Source organism: Carcharodon carcharias, chromosome 21 (genome assembly GCF_017639515.1).
Source record: "Carcharodon carcharias isolate sCarCar2 chromosome 21, sCarCar2.pri, whole genome shotgun sequence".
NCBI lineage: Eukaryota > Metazoa > Chordata > Chondrichthyes > Lamniformes > Lamnidae > Carcharodon > Carcharodon carcharias.
In genome coordinates, this window is record NC_054487.1 from 24,998,265 (window position 1) to 25,026,105 (window position 27,841).

The following is a 27,841-nucleotide window of genomic DNA, read 5'->3' on the forward strand; positions in this document are numbered from 1 at the left end:
AAAATAATAAAAAATGCAACAAACATACACACAGATGAGAAATGAGAAGTTAAGAGTCCAAATAAAAATTTAAAAAGATAAACCAATCCTTCTTTGACTTGTCCGTGAGGCTTGGATGGTGAAACTTTGCAACCATTAAGTTGGGTGATTCCAGTAGCGATTGGTGGTTTGACAGTTTGGAGACCCTTGGTTCTGCAGGTTGGCTGAAGAAGCTGTCCTTGCCTCCAGCAACAGAGGGAGGGAGAGAGAGAGACTTTGCCTGCGATTGCAGGGGTGACTGGTTGGTCTTCTTGTGCTGTCACTCTTACAGCACTTAGCACTGCTCTGCAGCTAGCTTTTTAACCCATTTTTCTCTGTGTATTCCTGCAAGGAATAAAAGCTATGTCTTTCCGCCAGAGTCGGTTTTCTTTGATCTCTGACCATTTTATACATTCTGAGATATGAATTAACAAGAGACGAATTTTAGATCCTTGTTCAGACATGGTAATCAGTCTTTTGTCTCTGCAACCACAGAAGATTAAAGTTCGGTCTTTTGCATCTGTCCAATCTTCCTTTCAAATGCGTCTCCTTGAAGAAGGCCATGACACCTTTTCCAGTGCGACATTCCATGTTCTCTCAGGACAGGTCTGTCGGTATAATCTACATAGGAATTTTTCAGAAAGTGGTCACTTTACATTATCTACCACCAGTGTCCTTGCTTGTATTTCTTTAAATCACACACGTTTTCCTTAAAAAGTTCAATATGCCCGTAAGTAATTTGTAGCTGTTATTAGCTATCCATGACAATCCCTAGTCATGGTAGGCACCTAATCTGGCAAATTGAGTACCTGGAAAGTTTGCTAATGCTATTGGGGTGGATTTAAACTAAATTGGCAGGGGGATTGAATTCTGAAAAGTAGTTCAGAGGGGAGAGAAGCTGGGATGGAATTAGAAGTTAAAACATTAGTAAGTGAGTCTGGAAGGCAGAGGAAACATAGGCTAGATAAGAAAGAAGTGAGTTTGGCAAGACTAAATGGAATATATTTTAATGCAAGGAACCTGAGGAATAAGACAGGCGAGCTGAGGGCACATATAGGCATGTGGGAGTATATCATAGTCATGACTGAGACTTGGCTAAAAGGGCAGGATTGACAGCTCAACATTCCTGGTTATGGGGTATTCAGACGAGATAGAGAAGGGGATAGAAAAGGAAGGGGTTGCAATATTGATCAAGGAATCAATTATGGCAGTGAGGAGGGCTAATATCTTGGAAGGATCATCAATCAAATGAGGCCACATGGGTAGAAGTAAAAAGCACAAAAAGGGCAAACATGCTGTCGGGTGTGTACTGTAGGCCCCTAAACATTCAGGTAGAGATAGAGGATCAAAGATGCAATCAAATTTCAGAGAAGTGTAAGAATAGTAAGGCAGTAATAGTTTATCTACCCAAATATTAACTGGGATAGTTTTGGTGTGCAAAATAGGGAGGGAGCAAAATTCTTAAGTGGCATCCAGGAGAACTTATTTAGCCAGTACATAGAAAGCCCAACAAAATAGAGGGCAGTTCTAGACTTAATATTTGGAAATGAGCTTGGGCAGGTGGAAGGCATATCAGTGGAGGAGCATTTTGGAGATAGTGACCATAACTCAGTTAGATTTAGGATAGTTGTGGAAAAGGATAAGGTTGAGCCAGGAATAAAAGTTCTAAACTGGGGAAAGGCTAATTTTACTAAGATGAGATATGATTTGGCCCAAGTGGACTGGGAGCAGCTACTTGCAGATAAAGCTGTGTCAGAGCAGTGGAAGGCATTCAAGGAGGAAATAGTGAAAGTACAGAGCAAATATGTTCCTGTAAAGACAAAGTGGGGGACCAAGTCCCGAGAACCTTGGAAAGCCAAGGAACATAAAAGTTAGGATTAGGGAAAAAAGAGAAACTTTTAGCAGATACCAAGAGCTCAATATGGCAGAGTCCTTAGAGGAGTATACAAATTGCAGGAGGAACTTAAAAAGGAAATTAGGAGAGCTAAGAGAGTGCATGAGAAAGCTTTGGTGGGTAGAATAAAGGAAAACCCAAAGGGTTTTTTAAAAAATATATAACGAGCAAGAGAATAACTATGGAAAGAGTAGGACCAATTAGGGACTGTAGAGGTAATGTGTGTGTGGATCTGGACGACATGGGTACAGTCCTCAATTAATACTTTGCGTCGGTCTTCACACTGGAAAAGGATTACTCAGGTAGAGACATCAGGGTGGAGGACTGTGAAATTTTAGAAGGAATTAACAGAGAGAGGAAGGAGGTACTAGTGGGTTTAGCAGCCTAAAAAGTGGTTAAATCCGCAGGCCCGGATGAAACATATCCCAGGCTGTTGAGGGAAGCAAAGGAAGAGATATCATGGGCCCTGGCAGTAATTTTCAAATCCTTTCTGGCTACAGGAGAAGTGCCAGAGGACTGGAGGACTGCTAACAGTGTCCCATTATTAAAAAAGTAAGTGATAGACCAGGAAATTACAGGCCAGTCAGTCTAACCTCAGTGGTGGGGAAGTTACTAGAAAGAACTCTGAGGGACAGAATATATCTGCATTTGGAGAGACACAGATTAATCAGGGATAGTCAGCATGGATTTAAGGGAAAATAGTGTTTGACAAATTTGATCAAATTTTTTGAGGTAACCAGGAGTGTTGATGAGGGTAGTGCATTTGATGTGGTCTAAATGGACATTAGCAAGGCTTTTGATAAGTTCCCTCATGGCAGACTGGTGGAGAAAGAAAGAGCCGATGGGATCCAAGGCAAAGTGGCACGTTGGATCCAAAATCGGCTGAGAGGCAGGAAGCAGGGGGTGATGGTAGAGGATGTTTCTGTGACTGTAAGTCTGTTTCCTGTGGGGTTCTGCAGGGCTCAGTGCTGGGGCTCTTGCCGTTTGTGGTGTACATAAGTGATTTGGACTTAAATGTAGGTGGTATGATCAAGAAGTTCGCGGATGACACAAAAATTGGTTGGGTGGTAAATAGTGAGGAGGATAGCCATAAACTGCAGGAGGATATCAATGGACTGGTCAGGTGGGCAGGGCAGTGACAAATGGAATTCAACCCAGAAAAGTGAGAGGTAATGCACTTGGGGAGGACTAACAAGGCAAGGGGTTACACTATGAATGGTAGGATCCTGGAAAGTACAGAAGATCAGAGGGACCTTGGTGTGCATATCCACAGATCCCTGAAGACAGCAGGCCAGGTAGATAAGTGGTGGTTAAGAAGGCCTATGGAATACTTGCCTTTATTAGCCAAGGATTAGAATACAAAAGCAGGGAGGTTATGCTGGAACTGTATAAAATGCTGGTTAGGCCACAACTGGAGTACTGAGTCCAGTTCTGGTTACTACATTATGGGAAGGATGTGATTGCACTGGAGAGAGTGCAGGGGAGATTTACCAGGATGCTGCCTGGAAGGTCTGAGCTATGAGGAAAGATTGGATAGGCTGGGGTTGTTTTCCTTGGAGCAGTGAAGGTTGAGGGGGGCTTGATAGAGGTGTATAAGATTATGAGGGGCATATATAGGGTGGATATGAAGGCACTTTTTCCATTAGAAGAGGGGTCAATAACCAGGGGGGCATAGATTTAAGGTAAGAGGTAGAAAGTTAAGAGGGGTTGAGGAAAAATTTTTTCACCCTGAGGGTAGTGGGAGCCTGGAACTCTGCCTGAAAGGGTGGTTGAGTCAGAAACTCTCATAACATTTAAGAAGTTTTTAGATACTCACTTGCGTTGCCATAGACTCTAGGGCTATGGGCCGAGTGCTGGAAAATGGGATTGGTGTAGTCAGATCTTTGTTGACAGGTGTGGACAGGATGGGCCAAATGGACTCTTTCTGTGCTGTAAACGTCTATGAGTCCATGATAAAGATACCTTCCTACTGAAAGAGTTAGCCCCACTGGACTATAGTTTCAGTTTTGCAAGTATCCATCAGTAGCCATTCTGAAGAACGAATTTTGGCAAGTTATTTGACAACAAGGCGCACTTCGGCCAATTCTGACCTGAGCATCTACAAACATTATTTTCCAGTAGCATTAGCTAGGTATTGATAATGTGCAGAAACCCTGGCTATTTTTCTCCTGATCTCAATAACAGCTCACTTAGCACAAGCCAGATATCTAACTAGCAACCTTCCTGATCATTTATTTATTGAGCCATCAGAAGAGCTGTCAATTAATCTTTATTTAATTTTGTAGATAAGCTGAATACTTTGACCTTGAAGGAAATCACTTTTATTTCTGAAAACAAAAAGCTGGACCACATATTTTTAAAGGTCATTGATTAAAGATATATTTTTTCATCTTAGTCTTCCTTTATAGTAGCTCACAAATTCAAATGTTATCATTATTTCATACAGTATCATGAAATTGTGTGCAAGATCTGAAGTCAGCATTCTCAGTTGTTGATCAGTGCGTCCTGTATGCCTAGGTTTAATCCTGCATTTTCTTCATGGCCTGTGTATTTTTTCTAATGACCACATAAATATCATGAATCAGTTATACTGTTCTGAGTGTTTGCTACATCGATCTATAAAAATAAAAGAAATTGGGATCTTCACCTTTTGAGCAATGTCATTGGCCTATGATGATAATAGGGTTCAGAAGTGTAATGGTTATGGTACTAGACCAGCCAAAGCAGCAGTTGAGAGTTCAAATCTCACTTTGTCAAGTTGTGAAATGGATTCAATAAATATGGTGATATCCAAGCTGGCATAGAAAAATTACCCCAAAAACGGTGCATTATTGTTGAAACCACTGGTTCACTAATAGTTCCAAATGCACGTTCTGTGACTGTCCAGCATAGCAAGCCATTCAGTTATAAAAATAATCACTGTAGAAGAAAGTCCAACACCTTCCAAGAGTAACTGATGAAAGGTAATAATCACATCTTTTCCTGTATCATCCACATCCAGAGAACAAATTAAAAAGATTGTAAGTGTCATTTTCTAAGAATTGCATTTGTACTGGTGACCTTGTGACTTTTTAGATGTTAGTGACACATTTATACAATTTCATAGGGCAATAGTAATCACATAACAGTTCTCAGTTTCATTTTGTAGTGATTGTAGTGTTTATTGTTAAGCGTGTGATTAATTTGATTGTTTGACAGGGGTTTGAATGAATGGTTACTGCAAGCCACGTAAATGTAGGAAATCAGTGATTTTCACTTTATTCAGTAATAGCAATAGCTTTCAGGTCTGAGGGAAGTTTAATTGCAGTCAATAGAACTGACTGTCAAATGCTGTGTATAATCAGTGCCCGATCCAATACCGCTTGCATTGTACCACCGTCCAAAAATAATTCCATATCCATATTCCCCCAACTCCAAACAAAGATGATTAAATTCAGGAGGCAGATTACAAAACTGCCATTCCCAACAGAGCAGCAGCAAGGTTAGACTGTCAGCTGTGACAAAGATATAGGGAGGACTTCAGTCGTGATAGACATTGATACATCATTGTAATATTGAATCAACTGTAAACAAGGGTTTGTGAATCTCATACTAATAACGATGGTTATACCAGGAAGCATAATGAGTACTTTTTAAATTAAAGAATATATTTATTAAGCACAGCCAGGAACCTGCAAAGCTCCCATATGCATCTGCGGCTGAAAATGTCAAGAGCAAGAATTGATTTATATTTTCTAACCATCTTAATTTCACAATAGCCATGTCCCAAACTGGGATTGGAATCCCACTATATCATAGCCATAAAGATAAATCGTTGCCTATCTGACTATTCACCAGAGTACAATAAACAAAGCTTATTATAGTGTCAGTGTCAGCTTGGCATAGAAATAGCGGTCTTGTTTGGGTTGGAGTCAGTGGCCTTGTCTGTGGTGGGGTCAGGGGCCTCATCTGGGATGGGGTCAGAGGTCTTGTCTGGAGTGGAGCCAGTGGTCTTGTCTGGGGGGGGGGGTCAGTGGTCTTGTTTGGGTTGTGGTCAGTGGTCTTGTTTGGGAGTGGGAGATGGGGAGGTGGTCAGTGGTCTCTTTGGAGCTGGCAGAGGCTCCACCCCAAACAAGATCAGTGGAACCTCCAACTTTAGTTGGAATCTGATATTTTCAGCTCCAGTTTGTGGCTATTTCGCTAAACTGCTGTTAGAGTTACAGCAAAATCTGTTGAAATGGTGAGCAGTTTTGGGCTCAAATTTTAAAATCACGTTTCCTTTAATTTGCATATATCTCAGGTTGCTGATTAACAGTTGATCTTTGTGTTCTGATTTCAGAATTATTCAATAATGAGTCAACAGTGTCAAAAACTCCCAAACCTCCAAAATTGTAACAGGTCAATCTAGTGACTAAGAGACATTAGCGGTCAAATTAGCAGTTTTATTGCAACATACAAGATTTCTAGTTTCTCCTGCACTGAAAAGGCAGGTTTGAGTCTGATGGGCTCAATATTATGAAGGATAAACACTGTTTTTTCATGAAATCTGCCTGTTACAATTTCAACATTTTTTAACGAAAACATCATCCTAACTACCAATCTTGTTCCATGGCAAAGTCCTTGTTTAGGATTCAAGTTTTGTAGCAACATTAAAACTGCTGCTTCCTTGAATCTAAGTTTGTTTGGTGGCATATACATATCTGGTGGCGTGCACATATGGGAGTTAGGCTACGTAGAACCTCTGGAAAGTATAGATTGTTATTGTCTTTGTCTACAGAATCAATGCTGATGTATTCTTTTAGTTCACCTAACAGCTTTCCTAAAACATTTTCTTTCAAGTATAATGAATCTTCATTTATAGCACAAAGAATTTCTGTTGAATGATGTTATCAAATAATTGTCCCTGCCATTTTTGCCACTTAACCAATTCCCTTTGGAGGATGGAGACACAAACAGAAAGTAACTATGAGTTTACCCAAGGGGGATTCACATCTTGGATGGCAGAGGTGGAGCAGTAAAGCAGAGAAACAGTAATGAGTTGGGCTAGGGATTCTGGGGACTTGGGGGAGAAAAATACCCAAGAGAGGAGAAATGAAAGGTGGAATGACTGGGTGACAAGAAGACTAAGAAAATGGAGTTGTAGATTCTGTGGGTTGTAGGTGGTCTGTGGAAGCTGGAAACTTTGTGTATGAAGCAGTCATTACGTGTTTAGTACCTTTTTCTGCTGTGTACAGAGATAGAAGCACACAAATACAGAGACTGATCACGTCTCCAAATAAATCATGAAACAGTACAATTATTTTAACTCGCTGACAAAATGAGGGCTAAAAATAGAGATGCTTGTCAGGGTTATGCAACTCCTATCCTTGGTGATACCCAAATTATTGTAAGCTGGTGTTAATTTTCCAAAATTCACTAGATTCTGGAAAAGTTCCATGAGATTGGAAAGTAGCAAATATAACCCCTCTATTCAAGGGAGAGAGGCAGAAAACAGGAAACTATAGGCTAGTTAGCTTGACGTCTGTCGTGGGGAAGTTGTTAGAATCAATCATTAAGGAGGCCAAAGCTGGACACTTGGAAGAGCTCAAGGCAATCGGGAAGAGTCAGCATGGTTTTGTGGAAGGAAAATCATGTCTAACCAATTTATTGGAGTTTTTTGAAGGAGTAACATGCGCTATGGGTAAAAGGGAGCCTGTAGATATACTGTATTTTGGATTTCCAGAAGTCCAGAAAGTAAAAGCACATGGTATAGGGGGTAACATATCAGCATGGATAGAAGATTGGCTGGCTGGCAGAAAGCAGAGAGTATGCATAAATGGGTCTTTAGCGGATTGGCAGGATGTGACAAGTGGAGTCCCACAGTGGTCTGTGCTGGGGCCTCAACTTTTTACGATTTACATCAATGACTTAGATGAGGAGAGTGAAGACATGGTAGCTAAATTTGCAGATGACACAAAGATAGGTAGGAAAGTATGTTGTGAAGACGACATGAGGAAGTGGCAGATGGATATAGACAGGTTGAGTAGGTGGGCAAAGATCTGGCAAATGGAGTTTAATGTGGGAAAATGTGAAGCTGTTCACTTTGGCAAGAAGAACAAAAAAGCAAGAGTATTACTTAAATGGAGAACAGCCACATAATTCTGAGGTGCAGAGGGATTCTAGTACATGAGTCACATAAGTTAGTATGCAGGCATAGCAAGTAATTAGGGCTAATGGAATGCTATCCTTTATTACGAGAGGGATTGAACATAAAAGTAACGATGTTATGCTTCAGTTGAACAGGGCATTTGTGTGACTGCACCTTGAATAGTGCGTGCAGTTTTGGTCTCCTTAACTAAGGAAGGATGTAAGTGCATTGGAGGCGGTTCAGAGGAGGTTTACTGATTGATACCTGGAATGAGTGGGTTGTCTTATGAGGAAAGGTTGGACAGAACTGGGCTTGTTTCCACTGGAGTTTAGAAGAGCAAGGGGTGATTTGATTGAAGTATACAAGATCTTGAACGGCCTCGACAAGGTGGACATTGAAAGGATGTTTCTTCTTGTGGGTGAGTCCAGAACTAGGGGGCATTGTTTAAAATTAGGTGTCGCCCTTAGGACAGAGATGAGGCGAAATTTTTTCTCTCAGAGAGTTGTGCGACTTTGGAACTCTCTGCCTCAGGAGGTGCTGGAGGCAGGGTCATTGAATATTTTTAAGGCAGAGGTAGATAGAGTCTTGTTAATCAAGGGAATCAAAGATTATCAGGGGTAGATGGGACCATGGAAATCGAAACACAAGAAGATTGGCCATGATCTTATTGAATGGCAGGGCAGGCTCAAGGGGTCGAATGGTCTACTCCTGTTCCTATTTCTTATGTTCTCCTTTTCAGATCACCCACCCTTGCAAAATATGATCAAGCTTCTCCACTCAAAGTGCTTCCCAGAGTTCTCCATACCTCTGACAGTCTTAGCTGTGGCTCAGTGGGTTGCACACTCATCTGGTTAGATTGTGGGTTCAAGTCCCACTCTAGAGACTAGAGTATGAAAATCCAGGCTGACACTCCAGTGCAATACTGAGGGAGTGCTGTACTTTTGGAGATATTGTCTTTTGGTCATGATGTTAAACTGAGGCCTCATCTGTTCTCTCAGGTGGACATAAAAGATCCCATGGCACTACTTTGAAGAGCAGGGGAATTATCCTTGATATGTATTGCTCAATCAACATCATTAAAAACAGATTATCGGGTCATTATCACGTTGCTGTTTGTGGGAGCTTGCCGTGTGCAAATTGGCTGCTGCGTTTCTTACAATACAACCATGACTACACTTCAAAAGTACTTCATTTGGGACATCCTGAGATCATGAAAGGTGCTATATACATGCAAGCATTTTTTCTTTCTCCCTCTTGTGAAATAGGAGGCACGGCATGGTTGAACTGAGACATAGGGAAACTGTTTAGTTGTTGCCTTTTATTAGTTTATGGTACAGAGTTCTGCAGCACCTGTGCACTGTACCAACTTTTTAACCCTCCCCACTCTGTGCTAACAGACATAGACTCATCATTGAAAATCACATTTGTTCAGTCTGTTAGTGCAGTGAGACAGAATCAATATATTCAAGAACTCTCTGGACATTCACACATTTAATCTTGCACTTTCATTTTGCTCACAGTTGCATGAAGGTTCAAAACACGGAGACAAAAATTATTCTACAAATGGACTTTTACTAGTCTTGGCATCAGCCTGTAGTTAAATAAATCATTAAATTCCTACTAACATGATGATCGAACATTGAATAGATGTGAAACTCTGGTAGATGTGTTCTCTCCTTTCCTTAGTAAGGGTGGTCAAAGATGCAATGCTACAGACAGCTATGACTGCCATTACAAACCTGTGGCGTTCTTCAGTAGCAAAGGTCTAGCCACTTCCAATAAGTCCAGCCTGGGATCCAGAGAACGACTGAGGCCCTCCAAGACTATGAAGGCAAAGATGATGGAGGCAAAGTTACTTTGCACCTTGACCTGGTGTTGACAGAAGGAATGCAAACAAAGCTGCAGTCATTTTTCAATCAATCATAAACAAAGAGCTACACGTGTAACCAATCCCAGAATTCCACTCTACCTTGTGTACAAGGAGTGTCTCCAAAACCTGAGATAGTAAACTTGCAATATGGAGCTGAGAAGAAAAGAGGAAAAGTGTTTAAAAAGAGATCAGCTAATACAGACATATCTCAAGGCAATAAACAATTCTTTTCACCTCCCTCATTAACTAGTAGCATCAGCCCACCTACCATTCTATCTGGCAGCAATCTCAGCGGCTAAAACGAACTATACAACTGCAGTATTCCATGCAGCCGCTTCACTCTGGGACAATTAAGTAGAAATCAACATTATTACTACAAACACATTAATTAGAGAACTCTGAATAAGCTCTATGATTTGGCATCGCTTGCTCCACATTGCTGCATTATAATCAGCATTATTATAGTATGGCCTCACCTCCCTTATCTAAGGACTGTTAGTGTGTTAGATACCTCTCCCAGAGAACCTGTCCTCATCTTGGCTTCGCTGAAGAGCTTTTCTATTTCAGATTTCAACAGTTGTATGTCCCGGCATTCACTGGTTCTGGCCTGGGTCAGCAGTAATTCTGCAACCTGTTCACCCTGAAAATAAAAACCCACAGAATTACACATTATGAAGCAGAAATCTAGATCAAGTTAGTAAACCTGTTTTAGCCTGCATGCAGTTTGAGCACCCACGCCCCCAACACAATGCCTCTCCAATCAAAAGCCCAGCTTTGGGAATGAAGAAAACTGAAGCATGGCTAAGAACCAAACAAACAGGAAACTAAATTGGATTGAATGACTTGAAGAGGAACGATCAAGGAATACACAGTACTGAACAGTTACCATGGTTACAAAGTATAAAGTCAATTATGCAAGTCAACTGTTAAATATTTTGTGTTGGAATTAATTAAATGACTTTTATATTCAAGTTGTTGAATGGTACTAAACCCAAAGCAGTAAATGGCACTAATTTTGACAAAATCAGTTAATCTTAGCAACAAGAAGCTTTTAACTCTGACTGGGTCAAGAGAAAGGCCAGCGTGAGGCCCACAGTGCCACCCAGAGGAAAACACCTTGATCTTGTTATCTCTTCAGTATTGTCACTCTGGTAAACAAATGATGGATGAATTTACCCCATTCCACTGACTGGCACACTATGCTGCCAGTACCACATATTGCTTAAATTAGAGCTAGCAATTTTGGCACAGCACGTTACCCCACAAAGACGGGTCTGATGACAATGTCCAAATATTACAATTTTGTCTTAAATGTTTGCAGAAAGAAACAGTGAAAATTCCATTTTCCAAGTGGATCAAAGCGATAAATTATTTTCCATATTTAAAAGTGAATTGCAATTCCACAACTTGAAATCCTCAGCTAGATTAAACGGTGGGATCAAAAAAAAACACACAAGCCACATGATCTACACTCTCAGATAATATGTAGCACATCCCTTGCCTGGTCTTTTGAGGATGGAATATGATGCACATAGGGGGAAAAGAATTCAAAGGATCGTACCTGCCCTTCAATTACAGCAGTGAAGATAGCCTTGAAATTATGTAAGTCAGATGGTTGGAGTTCAGTAACAATGCCAGTATCTAAAACAATAAGCTTTAATGGACATTGGGATGAATGCACGTTAACAATGAGTGTATCGCATAAGTCTACAATGGTTGTCTTGTCATCATTTTGTAGGTTGAACTGATCAGCCCCCCGGATGAGGATATTTCCAGGGTGAAGGTCTCCATGAATAAAGTTATCCACAAATACCTACAGAAAGATAAACATGTCAAAAAACAGAAAGATCAACTGGGAACAATGTCACAATAACACAAAAAATGAAAACAACGGGTTTTTTTGGGCATATTTTGGGATGTTGACTGAAGCCACCTTCCATTAGGCTGCATTTTTTTGTGCCACAATGCTCGGAGGAGCACTTCCTGCACACGTGCAGATGCAGTGTCAGTGCCTGTGACCGTTAATGCTTTTAAGTGCAGCTCTGCTTTGTCAGTGAACATGGGAATTATGCATTTTTTCTGTAAGATGGTGTCTTAGATCTGTCTCCTTTACAACAAAATTAGTTAATGGAAAAAAAATTCAACTAGTCAGAGAGCAACTATTTTGATATCCATTCAAATAGACATTCATGGAGTGAATGTAAGATGCCTGGGAGTGACAGCTAGATATTTTTCCCTAGCAACCAGTGTCCTTAACAGTGGTGTTTCACCATTCATAAGAATCAATAAAATAAATATTTAAGAGAAAAAAAGAATCACCCAATGTGAGGCTTGAAACCATGATGCTGGGATTAAGAGTCCCATTATCTATCAACTAAACTAGTCAGGCTGTGTAGGAAGTCCCTGCACGCAGCCTTTCCAACCTGATCACTTTTTCAAATATATTGTATTTATTTTTTTTATAAAAGTATCATTTAGTAGTTAAAGTTTCAGTTAAACTTGCCCATTTGCAGTGTTAAACTAGCCTGGAAGCAAAATGGCATCCACCCACCATCTTGGTGGGAGAATCTGCACATGCGCCAGAGGTCGCAATTCAGGCCAAGTGTGTATGCGCATCTGTTCCTGATGCCTTTAGGTCAGTGGCAGAAGTTTCAATTATTGCACTATAACTTCCTCAAGCTTCTGGATCGTGTGCATCCCTGAGTTTCTAATCTCTCATTGATCCCATCTGTCAATTTCCATCCATTTGATTATGATCACCGTATCTGCTGCCCTCTGAACCCTAACTGCATCATACCACTCCATTACTTTTTTTAATATTCATTCACGGGACGTGGGCTTTGCTGGCTCAGTCAGCATTTATTGCCCATCCCTAGTTGCCCTAGAGAAGGTGGTGGTGAGCTGCCTTCTTGAACCGTTGCAGTCCATGTAGTGTAGGTACACCCTCAGTGCTGTTAGGGAGGGAGTTCCAGGATTTTGACCCAGCGACAATGAAGGAACAGTGATATACTTCCAAGTCAGGATGGTGAGTGACTTAGAGGGGAACTTCTAGGTGGTGATGTTCCCATGTGTCTGCGGCCCTTGTCCTTTTAGGTGGTAGTGGTCGTGGCTTTGGAGGATGCTGTCTAAGGAGCCTTGGTGAATTCTTGCAATGCATCTTGTAGATGGTACGCACTGCTGCTACTGGGCATCAGTGGTGGAGGGAGTGAATGTTTGTGAATGTGGTGCCAATCAAGCGACTACTTTGTCCTGGACAGTGTCTAGCTTCTTCAATGTTGTGGGAGCTGCACTCATCCAGGCAAGTGGAGAGTTTTCCATCACACTCCTGACTTGTGCCTTGTAGATGGTGGACAGAATTTGGGGAGTCAGGAAGTAAGTTACTCGTCGCAGGATTCCTAGCCTCTGACCTGCTCTTGTAGCCACAGTATTTATATGGCGAGTCCAGTTCAGTTTCTGGTCAATAGTAACCCCCAGGATGTTGATAGTGGGGGATTCAGTGATGGTAATGCCATTGAACATTAAGGGGTGATGGTTGGATTCTCTCTTGTTGGAGGTAGTCATTGCCTGACACTTGTGTGGCGCAAAAGTTACTTGCCATTTGTCAACCCAAGCCTGGATATTGTCCAGGTCTTGCTGCATTTGGACATGGACTGCTTCTGTATCTGAGGAGTCACGAATGGTACTGAACATTGTGCAATCATCAGCAAACATCCCCACTTCTGACCTTATGATGGACGGTCATTGATGAAGCAGCTGAAGATGGTTGGGCCTAGGACACTACCCTGAGGAACTCCTGCAGTGATGTCCTGGAGCTGAGATGACTGACCTCCAACAATCACAACCATTTTCCTTTGTGCTAGGTATGACTCCAACCAGCGGAGAGTTTTCCCCCTGATTCCCACTGACTCCAGTTTTGCTAGGGCTCCTTAATGCCACATTGGGTCAAATGCTGCCTTGAGGTCAAGGGCAGTCACTCTCACTTCACCTCAGGAGTTCAGCTCTTTTGTCCATGTTTACACCAAGGCTGTAATGAGCTCAGGAACTGAGTGGCTGTTGTGGAACCCAAACTGGGCATCAATGAGCAGATTATTGGTAAGCAAGTGCTGCTTGATAGTACTGTCAAGGACCCCTTCCATTACTTTGCTGATGATCAAGAGTAGACTGATGCGGTAGTAATTGGCCGTGTTGGATTTGTCCTGCTTTTTGTGTACAGGAGCTATTTTCCACATAGCCAGGTAGATGCCAGTGTTGTAGCTGTACTGGAACAGCTTGACTAGGGGCGCGACAAGTTCTGGAGCACAAGTCTTCAGTATATTGTCAGGGCCCATATCCTTTGCAGTATCCATTGCCTTCAGCAATTTCTTAATATCACGTAGAGTGAATTGAATTGGCTGGAGACTGGCATCTGTGATGCTGGGAACCTCCGGAGGAGACCGAGAGAGATCATCTACTCAGTACTTCTGACTGAAGATTGTTGCGAATGCTTCAGCCTTAACTTTTGCACTGCTGTGCTGTGCTCCTCCATCATTGAGGATGGGATATTTGTGGAGCCTCCTCCTCCAGTGAGTTGTTTAATTGTCCACCACCATTCACGACTGGGTGTGGCAGGACTGCAGAACTTAGATCTGATCCGTACGTTGTGGAATCGCTTAGCTCTGACTATCACTTTCTGCTTATGCTGTTTAGCATACAAGTAGTCTTGTGCTATAGCTTCACCAGGTTGCCACCTCATTTTCAGGTATGGCTGGTGCTGCTCCGGGCATGCCCTGCTGCATTCTTCTTTGAACCAAGGTTGATTCCCTGGCTCAATGGTAATGGTAGAATGGGGGATATGCCTGGCCATGAGGTTATAGATTGCATTGGAGTACAATTCTCCTTCTGCTGATGGATCACAGCACCTCATGGATGCCCAATCTTGAGTCGCTAGATCTGTTCGAAATCTATCCCATTTAGCACAGTGGTAGTGCCACACAACATGATGGAGGGTATCCTCAATGTGATGGTGGGAGTTTGTCTCCACAGGGCTGTGGGGTGGTCACTCCTACTGATACTGTCATGGACAGATGCATCTGCGGCAGGCAGATTGGTGAGGATGAGGTCAAATGTGTTCTTCCCTCTTGTTGGTTCCCTCATCACCTGCCACAGACCCAGTCTAGCAGCTATGTCATTTAGGACTCAGCCAGCTCGGTTGGTACTGGCGCTACCGAGTCACTCTTGGTGATGGACATTGAAATCCCTCACCCAGAGTACATTCTGCACCCTTGCCACCTTCAGTGCTTCCTCCAAGTGATGTTCAACATGGAGGAACACTGATTCATCAGCTGAGGGAGAGTGGTAGGTGGTAATCAGCAGGAGATTTCCTTGCCCATGTTTAACCTGATGCCATAAGACTTCATGGGGTGTGGTGTCAATGTTGGGGACTCCCAGGGCAACTCCCTCCCGACTATATACCACTTTGCCGCCGCCTTTCCTGGGCCTGCCCTGCTGGTGAAGACAGGACATACCCACAGATGGTGATGGTGGAGACTGGGACATTATCTGTAAGGTATGATTCCGTGAGGATGACTATGTCAGGCTGTTGCTTGACTAGTCTGTGAGGCAGCTCTCCCAATTTTAGCACTAGCCCCCATATGTTAAAAAGGAGGACTTTGCAGGGTCGACCTAATCTCCTTACTCATCCCCATCCTCCTCATGCTCATCACTCCACTCCTGCATTTCTCCGCCCATTCCTCCTCCTTCTCTCCTCTCCCCAACCCCATCTCCTTTGAACCTCTCCTCTTGCTCACTTTCCTCTTTTTCTTCTTTTCTTATCCCTCTTTGCCCACTTCCTCTTCACCTACCACTCATTCCAATTATTCCTTCATTTACTAAGCCTGTTTGACCAGAACTTCAACCAGCATTTGGCTTTGAATTCCCATGTCCACTGCCATAGGAGATGGCCCAGTTTTAACAAAATGGAATTTGACTTGTTATTGTAAGTTAGTGGCCCAGATGTTATCTTCTAAGCATCAGAAACATTCCTCTTTGCATCAAAAATTGGCTCACCATGAGCAACATCATAAGAGACTTTGTAGTAATATATTAAGATGCTGAGCTTGTTTGTTTCAAGTTTGTCATAATTTTGATACTTAGTACATTGTAACCAATCAGTAAAATTTAACTCCACAGTCTATCACAATCACTGAGGAGTGTGGTGGTGATAACATCTGTTGTTCTTACTTGCCCCAGATGATAGTGCTGTAACCTCTGAAAAACAAGATTATAAGGTCAGGTAAACTATCTAAGCTGGGGCTGAGGGAGGGAAAGTAGCAGTTATATGGAAGGTAGGCAAAGAAAGAGTACAGCCTGAGAGAAAGCATAGGAAGCAATGGGGAAATGATGTGGAGTAACAGATGGAGGTGAATATGGGCATCTGTTATTTTTGCTTGCATTGCACCCTCAGGCTGGTACAACAAATAGTTAAAGAAACATACCATTTTCCACTGACTAACTGTGAAAACCACTACGGAAGACAAACAGGTATATAAATTATATATATTATGCACACGTATACAGATGGATAAACAGATTTTGCATGTTCTCTCATACACTGAGCCAAATAGACTAAAAAGGTCCCGGCTGAATTCGTCTGTACTAGGGCTCTACTGGAAATGCTTCAATTGGCCTTATTGCCCCTGAGCAAGGGAAAGGAAGGAAAATCAATCAAGGTGATCTTTCCTGGAAAATACTTGCATACGAATGTCAGGCATTGACAAGTTCTGGCTTTGTGATGCCACAGTTAAATAATTTGACAATACTCATTGTTTAGCCTCATACACAAAGAATGGGCATGTACCTCACTCAGCATGAGTCAACATTTTTAAGTCAGGGTAAAATGTGTTTGGAAAATGTTTAATTGGTCACTACCAATTGAGTCATGGATGCAGCTCCCATAACAACCTTGTTTTCTCATATGCAATTGTAATTGCCATCTGGCTCAATCAACAAATACTTCCCATATTCTCCCGTGCATAGGGACGTTTTACAACCTGTGGACCTTCACATTAAATGTTTTGTTGATCCTTCCTTTCTCACGTCTTTTTCAGTCCCATAACTATTTGCCCCTGAGTTACCATCTTCAGCAGCATTTCCAGCCCGACTCTTGCCAACCTCTGCTTCAACATGTTAGGTAAATCCTTTGTCAAGTACATCGAGATGGGTTCACTCTCCTAAAACACAAAGAACATAGAAGAATTAGAGTTGCATGTCCCTTTATGATAGCATTCAGTGGCATTTAATTCAATGTTGAGTGTTTTTACAAGTTTTCTGTCTAGACTCTAGAATATTGGTTTATCAGCCAAGCAATTCTGCTTTGTAGGAGGTACTGAGCCAAAGCTATTATTACATAAAGTTTATACATTCCCAGTGTAAATACAGAATTATGTGAAATTTACATGCGGTATTGTAGCAACTCTCTGGCTGAGAATACATACTCCAAGGACACTTCTGCTTTATACCTTTGGAGATAGAGAAGAAATATTCCCGCTGACTCAAACACCACAGTTATCTATATATTGGACAATGCATAAGATCACAAGACAGCAAGAACTAAAAAATGTCACTCACCTCTTTTAGTTTGTCTTTTCATTTAGGTGAGGGATTACCAGGCTTCTGTCTTTCTGGGCTGCATAGGTCCACACCATGGGCCACATATAGTTTAAAATCTATGTCCATATTAATTTGCAAATATTTTAGGTTTTTAACACTAACAGAGTTAAGTGTTTTGATTTAGGATCTATCCACCAGTGAGGTAACAGTACAAGGAACAATCCACCAATTTACAATAGGATAAATCAAAATACAATCTGCAAATAGGCCCCAAATTACATGGCCTTTGAGGAGCTTTCTAGGGCTTGGAAGCTGAAGGTTGGAAACCACTGATTTAAGTCTTTAAGTCCATAATGGAGAACCCTTTCAGACCATTTTCATCTCAGTGCTGTCTTGGTCCAAAGCCCACACAAGAGCCCTTGGTTTACAGTCATAAACTTGCTTCTCTTCTAGTTCAGCACAGAAAACTGTGACAAGAATCTAATCATTTCTGTGAAAATTTTAACCACTGAGATCATGTTTCTCTCCCTTATTCCAATGAGAAATTGCTGTCCCTGGACCCATTTTCCGACCATGCATAAAAGGCCAACAGGCCCGTATTACACAGAATGATATTTCATACTTAAAAAGAAAGAATTGGCAATCTGTGATCCTCCCACTCAGCTCCAATCTTAATTCCATTGAAATCAATGGGGTGAAAATCATGGTGGGGGTGAGGAGATGTTCTAAACTTACGAGCGATCCACTCCTCCAGGTTACTGCCTATGCAGTGAAGATGAAACTTTGCCATATTCTTTACCTTTCAGAGCTGTGCTCTGTGTTCAACAGGTTTTGCAACATTTTCCTTAACCCATCCCAAGCCCATCTATCACTGAACCTCCATCCAGCTCTACCTGTCCCAACCCCTCCTTAAACCAGCTTATATTTTACCTCTTTTCTATTTTTCTTTAGTTCTGTTGCAGAGTCATATGGACTCGAAACGATACCACCTATCACTGGCCCTCTATCCAGTTCTACCTGTCCCACCCCCCTTTAAACCAGCTATATTTCACCTCTTTTCTATTTTTCCTTAGTTCTGTTGAAGAGTCATATGGACTTGAAACGTTAACTGTGTTCCTCTCCGCAGATGCTGTCAGACCTGCTGAATTTTTCCAGGTATTTTTGTTTTTGTTCTTACTTTACACATCTATTACTGCCTCAGGCACATTCCATTTATGCATTAGACAATATTTATCTTCATTGCTGCAGTTTCTTACTGGCCTGCATGTATTCTCCATGGACACAAATGCATCACCTTCATATCACTTAGTTGGCTGGGAATATTACAGATGTAGTCCATTCTAAAGGCTGTTGAGAGATAATTATTTAGAAGCTCTGTTCTGCAGTTAAGCTCACCTATCTTATTAACAAGGCAAAGAATCGATATTTTCCAGCAGTATGTGCTGGGCTTTATAATTTTGCTTTTCATCAGAATGCAATAAATATAAATACCACCACTATCAGGACCTCTTAAATGGTCAGTATAACCATTGCACTTAGGTTACGGCAGTTCTACAAAATTGGATTTTTTTTTTGGAAAATAGAGTATTTATTGTCCATCCCTAATTGCCCTTGAGAAGGTGGTGGTGAGCTGCCTTCTTGTACCGCTGCAGTCCATGTGGTGTAGGTTCACCCACAGTGCTGTTAGGAAGGGAGTTCCAGGATTTTGACTCAGTGACAATGAAAGAATGGCGATATATTTCCAAGTCAAGATGGTGAGTGACTTGGAGGGGAACTTCCAGGTGGTGGTGTTCCCATTTATCTGTTGCCCTTGACCTTCTAGGTGGTGGTGGCTGTGGGTTTGAAAGGAGCCTTGGTGAATTCTTGAAGTGCATCTTGTAGATGGTACACTGTGTACTGGGCATCGGTGGTGGAGGGAGTGAATGTCTGTGAATGTGGCGCCAATCAAGTGTCAAGCTTCTTCAGTGTTGTAGGAGCTACACTCATCCAGGCAAGTGGGGAGTATTCCATCACATTCCTGGCTTGTCCCTTGTAGATGATAGACAGGCTTTGAGGATTCAGGAGGTGAGTTACTCATCGCAGGATTCCTAGCCTTTGACTTGCTCTTGTAACCACAATATTTATGTGGTGAGTCCAGTTCAGCTTCTGGTCAATGGTAACCCCCAGGATGTCGATAGTGGGGGATTCAGTGATGGTAATGCCATTGAACATCAAGGGGCGATGGTTGGATTCTCTCTTGTTGGAGATAGTCATTGCCTGACACTTATGTGGCGCAAATGTTACTTGCCATTCGTCAACCCAAGCCTGGATATTGTCCAGGTCTTGCTGCATTTGGACATGGACTGCTTCTGTATCTGAGGAGTCACGAATGGTGCTGAGCATTGTGCAATCATCAGCAAACATCCCCACTTCTGACCTTATGATGGAAGGTCATTGATGAAGCAGCTGAAGATGGTTGTGCCTAGGACACTACCCTGAGGAACTCCTACAGTAATGTCCTGGAGCTAAGATGACTGACCTCCAACAACTACAACCATCTTCCTTTGTGCTAGGTATGACTCCAACCAGCAGAGAGTTTTCCCCCCCGATTCCCATTGATTCCAGTTTTGCTAGGGCTCCTTAATGCCACACTGGGTCAAATGCTGCCTTGTTATCAAGGGCAGTCACTCTCACCTCACCTCGGGAGTTCAGCTCTTTTGTTCATGTTTGAACCAAGGCTGTAATGAGCTCAGGAGCTGAGTGGCTCTGGTGGAACCCAAACTGGGCATCAGTGAGCAGATTATTGCTAAGCAAGTGCCGCTTGATAGCACTGTTGATGACCCCTTCCATTACTTTACTGATGATCGAGAGTAGACCGATGAGGCGGTAATTGGCCGTGTTGGATTTGTCCTGCTTTTTGTGTACAGGACATACCTGGGCTATTTTCCACATAGCCAGGTAGATGCCAGTGTTGTAGCTGTACTGGAATAGCTTGGCTAAGGGTGTGACAAGTTCTGGAGCACAAGTCTTCAGTACTATTGCCGGAATATTGTCAGGGCCCATAGCTTTTGCAGCTTCCAGTGCCTTTAGCCATTTCTTGATATCACGTGGAACGAATCGAAATGAAGACTGGCATCTGTGATGCTGGGGACCTCCAGAGGAGGCCGAGATAGATCATCCACTTGGCATTTCTGGCTGAAGATTGTTGCGAATGCTTCAGCCTTATCTTTTGCACTGCTGTGCTGTGCTCCTCCATCACTGAGGATGGGGATATTTGTGGAGCCTCCTCCTCCAGTGAGTTGTTTAATTGTCCACCACCATTCACGACTGGATGTGGCAGGACTGCAGAGCTTAGATCTGAGCCGTTGGTTGTGGAATCGCTTAGCTCTGTCTATCACTTGCTGCTTATGCTATTTGGCATGCAAGTAGTCCTGCATTGTAGCTTCACCAGATTGACACCTCATTTTTAGGTATGCCTGGTGCTGCTTCTGGCATGCCCTGCTGCACTCTTCTTTGAACCAAGGTTGATCCCCTAGCTTAATGGTAATGGTAGAGTCGGGGAGATGCTGGGCCATGAGGTTACAGATTGTGTTGGAGTACAATTCTGCTTCTGGCGATGGATCACAGCACCTCATGGATGCCCAGTCTTGAGTTGCTAGATCTGTTCGAAATCTATCCCATTTAGCACAGTGGTAGTGCCACATAACATCATGGAGGGTATCCTCAACGTGAAGGCGGGATTGCGTCTCCACAATGACTGTGTGGTGGTCACTCCTACTGATACTGTCATGGACAGATGCATCTGCGGCAGGCAGGTTAGTGAGGATGAGGTCAAATACGTTTTTCCCTCTTGTTGGTTCCCTCACCACCTGCTGCAGACCCAGTCTAGCAGCTATGTCATTTAGAACTCGGCCAGCTTGGTCAGTAGTGGTGCTACTGAGTCACTCTTGGTGATGGACATTGAAATCCCTCACCCAGGGTACATTCTGCACCTTTGCCACTCCCAGTGCTTCCTCCAAGTGATGTTCAACATGGAAGAGCACTGATTCATCAGCTGAGGGAGGGCAGTAGATGGTAATCAGCAGGAGGTTTCCTTGCCGATGTTTGACCTGACGCCATGAGACTTCATGGGGGTTGGAGTCGATGTTGAGGACTCCCAGGACACCTCCCTCCTAACTGTATACCACTTAGCAGTCCTGTAATTCATTATGCTCCCATGTAAAATGAGAACGGATTACATTATGTCACTGAAGCTTTGAAGACCATCTTGTGAAGTTGGGAATCCTCAGGTAAGACTAGAATAGATTTTTTGATTACACATACCTTTGTGTGCTTTTACAATTTTCCTAACCAGATATTTTAAAAAACGTTAAGATGCTTATATTTGAGTATTGCTGAAAAGAAAGACACGTCAAAACTTTTCATCTTGCACTCATCAGGACACTTTACAATAATATAAGGGGAAAACAACAATTTATAGTGTATGTGAAAAGTGCTGATTGGTTGTCAGGTGGACTCTGATTGGCAGAGGTGTTGCCATGGAGAATGCACCAGTGATGGTGACTAATAGTTAACTGCCAAGCAAAGACTACAATTTAAACCAGACAGCTTGATCCTGATTGGTCATTGCCCTGAGGAATGATTCAGCGAATGGCTGTCACTTATTTTGTTTAGCTGAAACAGGAGCAACGTGTGTACACGTTCCTTCTGTCTGCAAAGAACGGGGCCCTGTGTATTAATATATGTAGCTTCCACTATGCGCAAATGCACCACTCTGCAAGGCAAACTGACAATCTTAAATTGGTTGTCAGCGTAATTCTTAACATGCTGAGGATTATTTAGCAAATGTTGACCAATTGCAGAATCACATCTAATGTCAGACACTGTGTTCTGAGTTTTGCAAGTAGGTACGGTTAGGTACGATCTGTACTTGTCCGTTAAAAACACTGACTAGCGCATGCTGTTTGAAACGATCCACCAGTCTTTGGGACATATGGTCTACATACCTAGCATCACACTGGCACTGAAATTCATATACCACATTACTCGATTGTGCGACAGGCAGAACGTCTTTTTGACTTGACGGCAGCATCCTGTTGGAGGCGTATACTACTCATGTTGCTACTGCATAGTAGCAGCGTGAAACAGCTAGCTTCAACTGTTGCTTATATTTTTGAGATATCTTGCCCTTCCCAGATAATCTGGGGTAGATTGGGCACTTTTTAAGGCTGAAAGTAAAGGCCTTAGGTCTGTTCATGAGTTTGTGTGATATACAGCGTGAAATGATCTGATCAGGGTAGTCATTATCCTGCAGGGATGCCTTTGATGCACCCTATTTCAGTATCAAGCTTGCATGGTGAGCAAAGGCTCGGGTCCCATTTACAAGGTCGCCGATAAGACCAATCTTATAGTGTGTGGAACTGTAAGGATCCCAACTCATATATTGACCAATGAAGGTAGGCCTGCAGTAGACTGTGGTAGAAAACCCCCCTGGAAGATTTCTCAACTAGTGCATTAAGAAAGGGGAGTTCATATGATTGTTCCATTTCAAAGGTAAATTTGAGCGCAGGATGCAGCCCATTAAGATATGTAAAGAAATTATTACATGTAGCTGTGGATCTAAATATAGTGAACGTATCATCCACGTATCATATGTATACACTGTTTTCCCCTTATATTGGTATTCTTGCAAAGCGTCCTGGTGAGTGCAAGACAAAAAGCTTCGAAATGTCTCTTTTTTCAGCAATACTCAAGTTCTGTACTACCAAATGGATACTTATATCTGGTTAGCACTTTACCATTTTAAGTCATCTCAGGGTACTATCGCACAATTAATTTCTTTTGAAGTGCAGTCACTGTGTTCCGCTGGGTGTTAATTGACACATGATCAGCTGTTAAGTATTACTGTTCTGCTGAAGGAAGAATTCTTCCAAACTCCAGCTTCCTTCAAGAGCTTTGTTAGTTTTGTACTTGTACTGTAGCCCTGAAATTATAAATTAAATTGCCATTCATTATTGCGAGCTGCAGTAGATTTGGGGCTGGATAAACAGATTGCACAGTATATTCCCACACCACATGTGTCACAGCTAGTAACGTAATTGTTATATCTTCCTTTATTCAGTTACCCTCAGCATAGGATCAACTCAAGCTTTCCCTCTTTTCCTGTGGTTAAATTCTCATCTCTATCTCCTTAGCCTGTCAGGATTTAAGAACTCTGAAAACCAAATTAAAACCATGTTTTATCCCTTACAGCACTGCACATTTTAGCAATAAGTTCTTTTAAAAAAAAATACCTCAAAGGTTTCAACCAGAATTGTTCTTGTGACAAATGGCCTGAGAGGTATTGGAAACTTGACAGATTCCATATCCTGAAAATTCTCTCGGAATCTCTCCATATTCTTTGCCTCGTATCTCAGGTCAATCTGTGGAGTAATGCCAGGAAACAGTGTTTAGTTTAGACAAGTAGTCTTTGAAATGAGCTATTAGAAATAAGTAATTTCTCACTAACTCTGATTCTGAGTAGATCCCTATTCAAAAAAAACTTACTAACCTGAAGCAAATCGTAAGGATCAGAGAAAGAAAGATTTTAAATTCCACAAAGGGAAATAACATGGAAATATACATCGAAAGCAAGCACTAATTCTGCCATTGTAACTTTGAGATTTTGTTTTCCAAATGTAGACGTCCCATCAACTATCATGAACTGCAGTCAATCACAAAGTACCGAGATATTTGCAAAAGGAACAGGCAAAACACCTAACTCAATAATTGAAGCTGCAGCCAAGTATTTCAAACTAAGGAATAGGCTCTCAACCCATGAATAGGTCTCTCTAAGAATAAAAAGATTATACAGTTAACAATATGATTAAAGTAAGGATTATTTCTGAATTTGTTAATAGGGTTCAATGGTTACACGTTACTTTTTCAGTTGGGGAAGGAATGCAAGATGGCAGCTCAAACCAAGTTCACTAAATGTTTGTGAAATCTGATTGGTCATTGCCAGTTATGTGCCACTTTAGGATTGGTATTTATTGTTATTGGCCAATTTAAGATTGCCAAATCTGCCAAAAAGTGTAAACATTTTTATTGTAGTTTTCTGCTGCTTAATTGTTCATCGTTTTGATGATTTGACACACTCATGTTTACAGAATCACAGTGCAGAAGAGGCCCTTCGAGTCTGCACTGACACGTGAGAAACACCTGACTTACCTTCCTAATCCCATTTACCAGCACTTGGCCCATAGCCTTGAATGTTATGAAGTGCCAAGTACTCATCCAGGTACTTTTTAAAGGATGTGAGGCAACCCGCCTCCACCACCCTCCCAGGCAGTGCATTCCAGACCGTCACCACCCTCTGGGTAAAAAGGTTTTTCCTCACATCCTCCCCAAACCTCCTGCACTTCACCTTGAACTTATGCCCCCTTGTGACGGACCCTTCAACTAAGGGGAACAGCTGCTCCCTATCCACCCTATCCATGCCCCTCATAATCTTGTACACCTCGATCAGGTTGCCCCTCTGTTTCTCTGCTCCAACCGTAAACAACCCAAGTCTATCCAACCTCTCTTCATAACTTAACTGTTTCATCCCAGGCAACATCCTGGTGAATCTCCTCTGCACCCCCTCCAGTGCAATCACATCCTTCCTATAATGTGGTGACCAGAACTGCACACAGTACTCCGATGACATATGTTATTATTTAACTTTAATTTTAGCAACAACTAATTTTCGCCCACTGATGTACACCTATTTGTAACACTTTTAGCCATATGGCATTTAAAAAACATAACATGACACACATGTCTTCTCCTAGAAGGTCTTTGAAGAGCACTTGAGTTGCAAATGGAATGGAAAAGAACACCCCCATTAACTATCTCTCCTGCCTCCTCACTCACAAAGTTGAGAAAGATCATGGTCAGAACGAGACAGAGTTAATTTGTGCCCTCACCAGTTGTGTCATGAGCTTTTCAAACTCTCCCAGTACTTCAGTCAAGCTCAGCCACTTCAGACCTGGCAGAAGATTGAGAACCCAGCTTGCTGCTTTCATCAGCATCAGATCCATGTTGACTCGATGTGCTATCCCAGGATGCATCACCTACAAAAAGAAACAATTACCGTGAACCTCTGGGTTGTAGAGTGGCTTCGCACATTGCCTTAACCTGCAGTCAGACATTATAAATAACCCAAAGAGCATGGGATGAAAATCATCTTTCTGATAACTCTAAATTATCCCAAAAAGATCATTTGGATCAGTTTGGAGAACTTAGGCAAGATTACAGAAATGCCTAAAAATTCAGCATTAATTGACACTAAAATTCACTCTGATTCAATGGTGGCTATTGTGGGAAGCTGTTTTTTCTATTTACGTTGGAGATTAAGGTACATTGATCCTAAAGAGTAGGAGGAGCAACGTCCTGCATTCTGACCTTTGCAGTACCCGATTTGAGATCTGTTTGCGAGGCTAGGTAGGAGTTTTATTTTATATCTAATTATCTTGATGCAGACATTGTGTGCAAAAATGCGAAAGCTATTCTTTTCATGAACTTCCCTCTACTCAATTACAAAATGAAAATACTTAGATAGCCAGCTTAGATAGTCTCTTTTCATCTGCTCCAGCTTATTACATACGGGTATTCTCACTAATTAAAGTCTAACCCTCCTGCTCAATCTTTAAGCACCAAAAAAGCAGCTTGTATAAGGGATAACCTAAACTTCACGTTATTTACACCACACACGTTGCACTCTGTAGGAATTGTAATACCTTGATAGCCACTGTAATGAGATGGTGCTGCTGTACTGCTGATTCAGGATGAAGGGTTGCCTTTCCATCCTCCAGTTCTGGCATCCCAATGAATTCCCCAACAGTTTCAGGCCCATTTTTGGGATCATGATGGCTAACTTCATTGATCTGATCTGGAAACACATTCTGTTTTTTACCAAACATATAATGAAACATCCCCCGAAGCCCAAACACTTCCCAGGCTTCAAATTGGTCCGCTTTTTCAAAGCTTTCTGCAAGTTTCTGAAATTCAGAGTTATTAATGTTCCTTGGATCACTGTAAGCTCTATAGACCTGAGCAATGCAGCCTGATCGGATTGGTTCCTTATTTTCAATCTGAAATATGTTCCTCCAGCCCTCTCCAAAGGCCCTTTTCATACAATACTCAGTGTAGTCCCAAGGGTGCGGCGTGACGTGGGCATGTAGTCTGGAGAGTTTATCACAGAACTCCACTGAGAAGAGGTCTCTTCTGGTGCTGAACCACTGACCCAGTTTAATGAAAGTAGGGCCTGCAGCCTCTATGGATCTCAATAGCAAATCACACCAGAGCAAAGCAAAACTGGAAGACGTAAAACAAACTGGATACAGCAGCAACAAAGGACCAAACCTCAACAGCAGGATCACAGCTCGGATAGCCACATGGAAAGTGAAACGTAGCTTCCAGAATAGATCTTTCAAAAATGAGTGTGCAGCCCCTGAATTTGGCCAGTGTAGCACTTTTGCCTCCACGGTGACCATCTTCTGGGAGTTTGCAACTGACGAAACTCCGAGACCTAGACAAGCAAAAGTAAGCTTGGGTAATTTCTTCACCCTGAAAGATATTTTCAATGCAGGACTGCGTGATATCGAGACAGTGGCTCTCAGTATGGGTCTGAACATTGTTGGAGATATCCTACAACTAAAGAGAAAGGTTGCCATTCTAGAGGAACTATGTGGCCAACAAGATTTATAAATATTGAGGTTGGACACCCAACAAGCACTATTTTTTGTCCCTGATTTCCATATGATCCAACGGCAGCTCTTCAAATTGCTATTTTATCATGTAATCCATCAATAGCGTTTAAAATTGTAGCCTCAAGACTTCCAGCAGCCAATCCATTCATTCCTAAGAGATATTAAAGGAGATTCACAGGATCAGGAAGGCCTCAGCGAGATGTTCTGGTGATATTCCACCTGAATGAATTGAGCACCGAAGCTGTTATTTGACAAACCACAGGTTACGATTCATCTAGGCTGCTGCGTTATCAGCAGTTTATTTCTCATTGCGGCCAACCCCCTCCCTCAGGACGGTTGCTATGGTTGTGCTTCGGCCTTAATGCACCGCTCCTCCCTCTGATCCTTCCTCACTGTCAGCCAGAGCAGGAACTCTCTCTTGACTGGTTTTACCTATCCTCCTTCACAGACACACCTCCCCGTCTCTCTCCCTCTCCTCTCCCTCCTCTCTCTGTCTGTCTCTCCTTCCCCCTCTCTCACCCACTGTCTGTTTCCCCTCATTCGCTCGCTCACTGTCCGTCTGTCTCCCCAATTCTCTTTCTCTGTGTCTTTCGCTCTCTCCTTGACACAAACAGCATCCGCCAAACAAATTACCTCATGCCTAGGGATGGTACTGC

General features: G+C 42.3%; 1 protein-coding gene across 2 annotated transcripts; it reads right to left on the bottom strand.

Annotated features, from left to right (window-relative positions):
- On the bottom strand, nucleotides 1-27,841 carry adck2 (aarF domain containing kinase 2). Of its 2 annotated transcripts, none has more exons than XM_041216162.1 (9): nucleotides 26,214-27,841; nucleotides 25,401-25,547; nucleotides 23,748-23,876; nucleotides 17,001-17,096; nucleotides 11,450-11,701; nucleotides 10,400-10,528; nucleotides 9,988-10,041; nucleotides 9,758-9,887; nucleotides 1-639 (listed from the first exon to the last, which is right to left on the bottom strand). In XM_041216162.1, the coding sequence occupies exons 1-9, from the start codon at nucleotides 27,147-27,149 to the stop codon at nucleotides 518-520; spliced, it is 1,995 nt and encodes a 664-aa protein (XP_041072096.1). In that variant the 5' UTR covers nucleotides 27,150-27,841; the 3' UTR covers nucleotides 1-517. The 2 variants fall into 2 exon arrangements, with proteins under 2 accessions (XP_041072096.1, XP_041072097.1); XM_041216163.1 differs by lacking the exon at nucleotides 1-639 and adding an exon at nucleotides 3,814-3,943.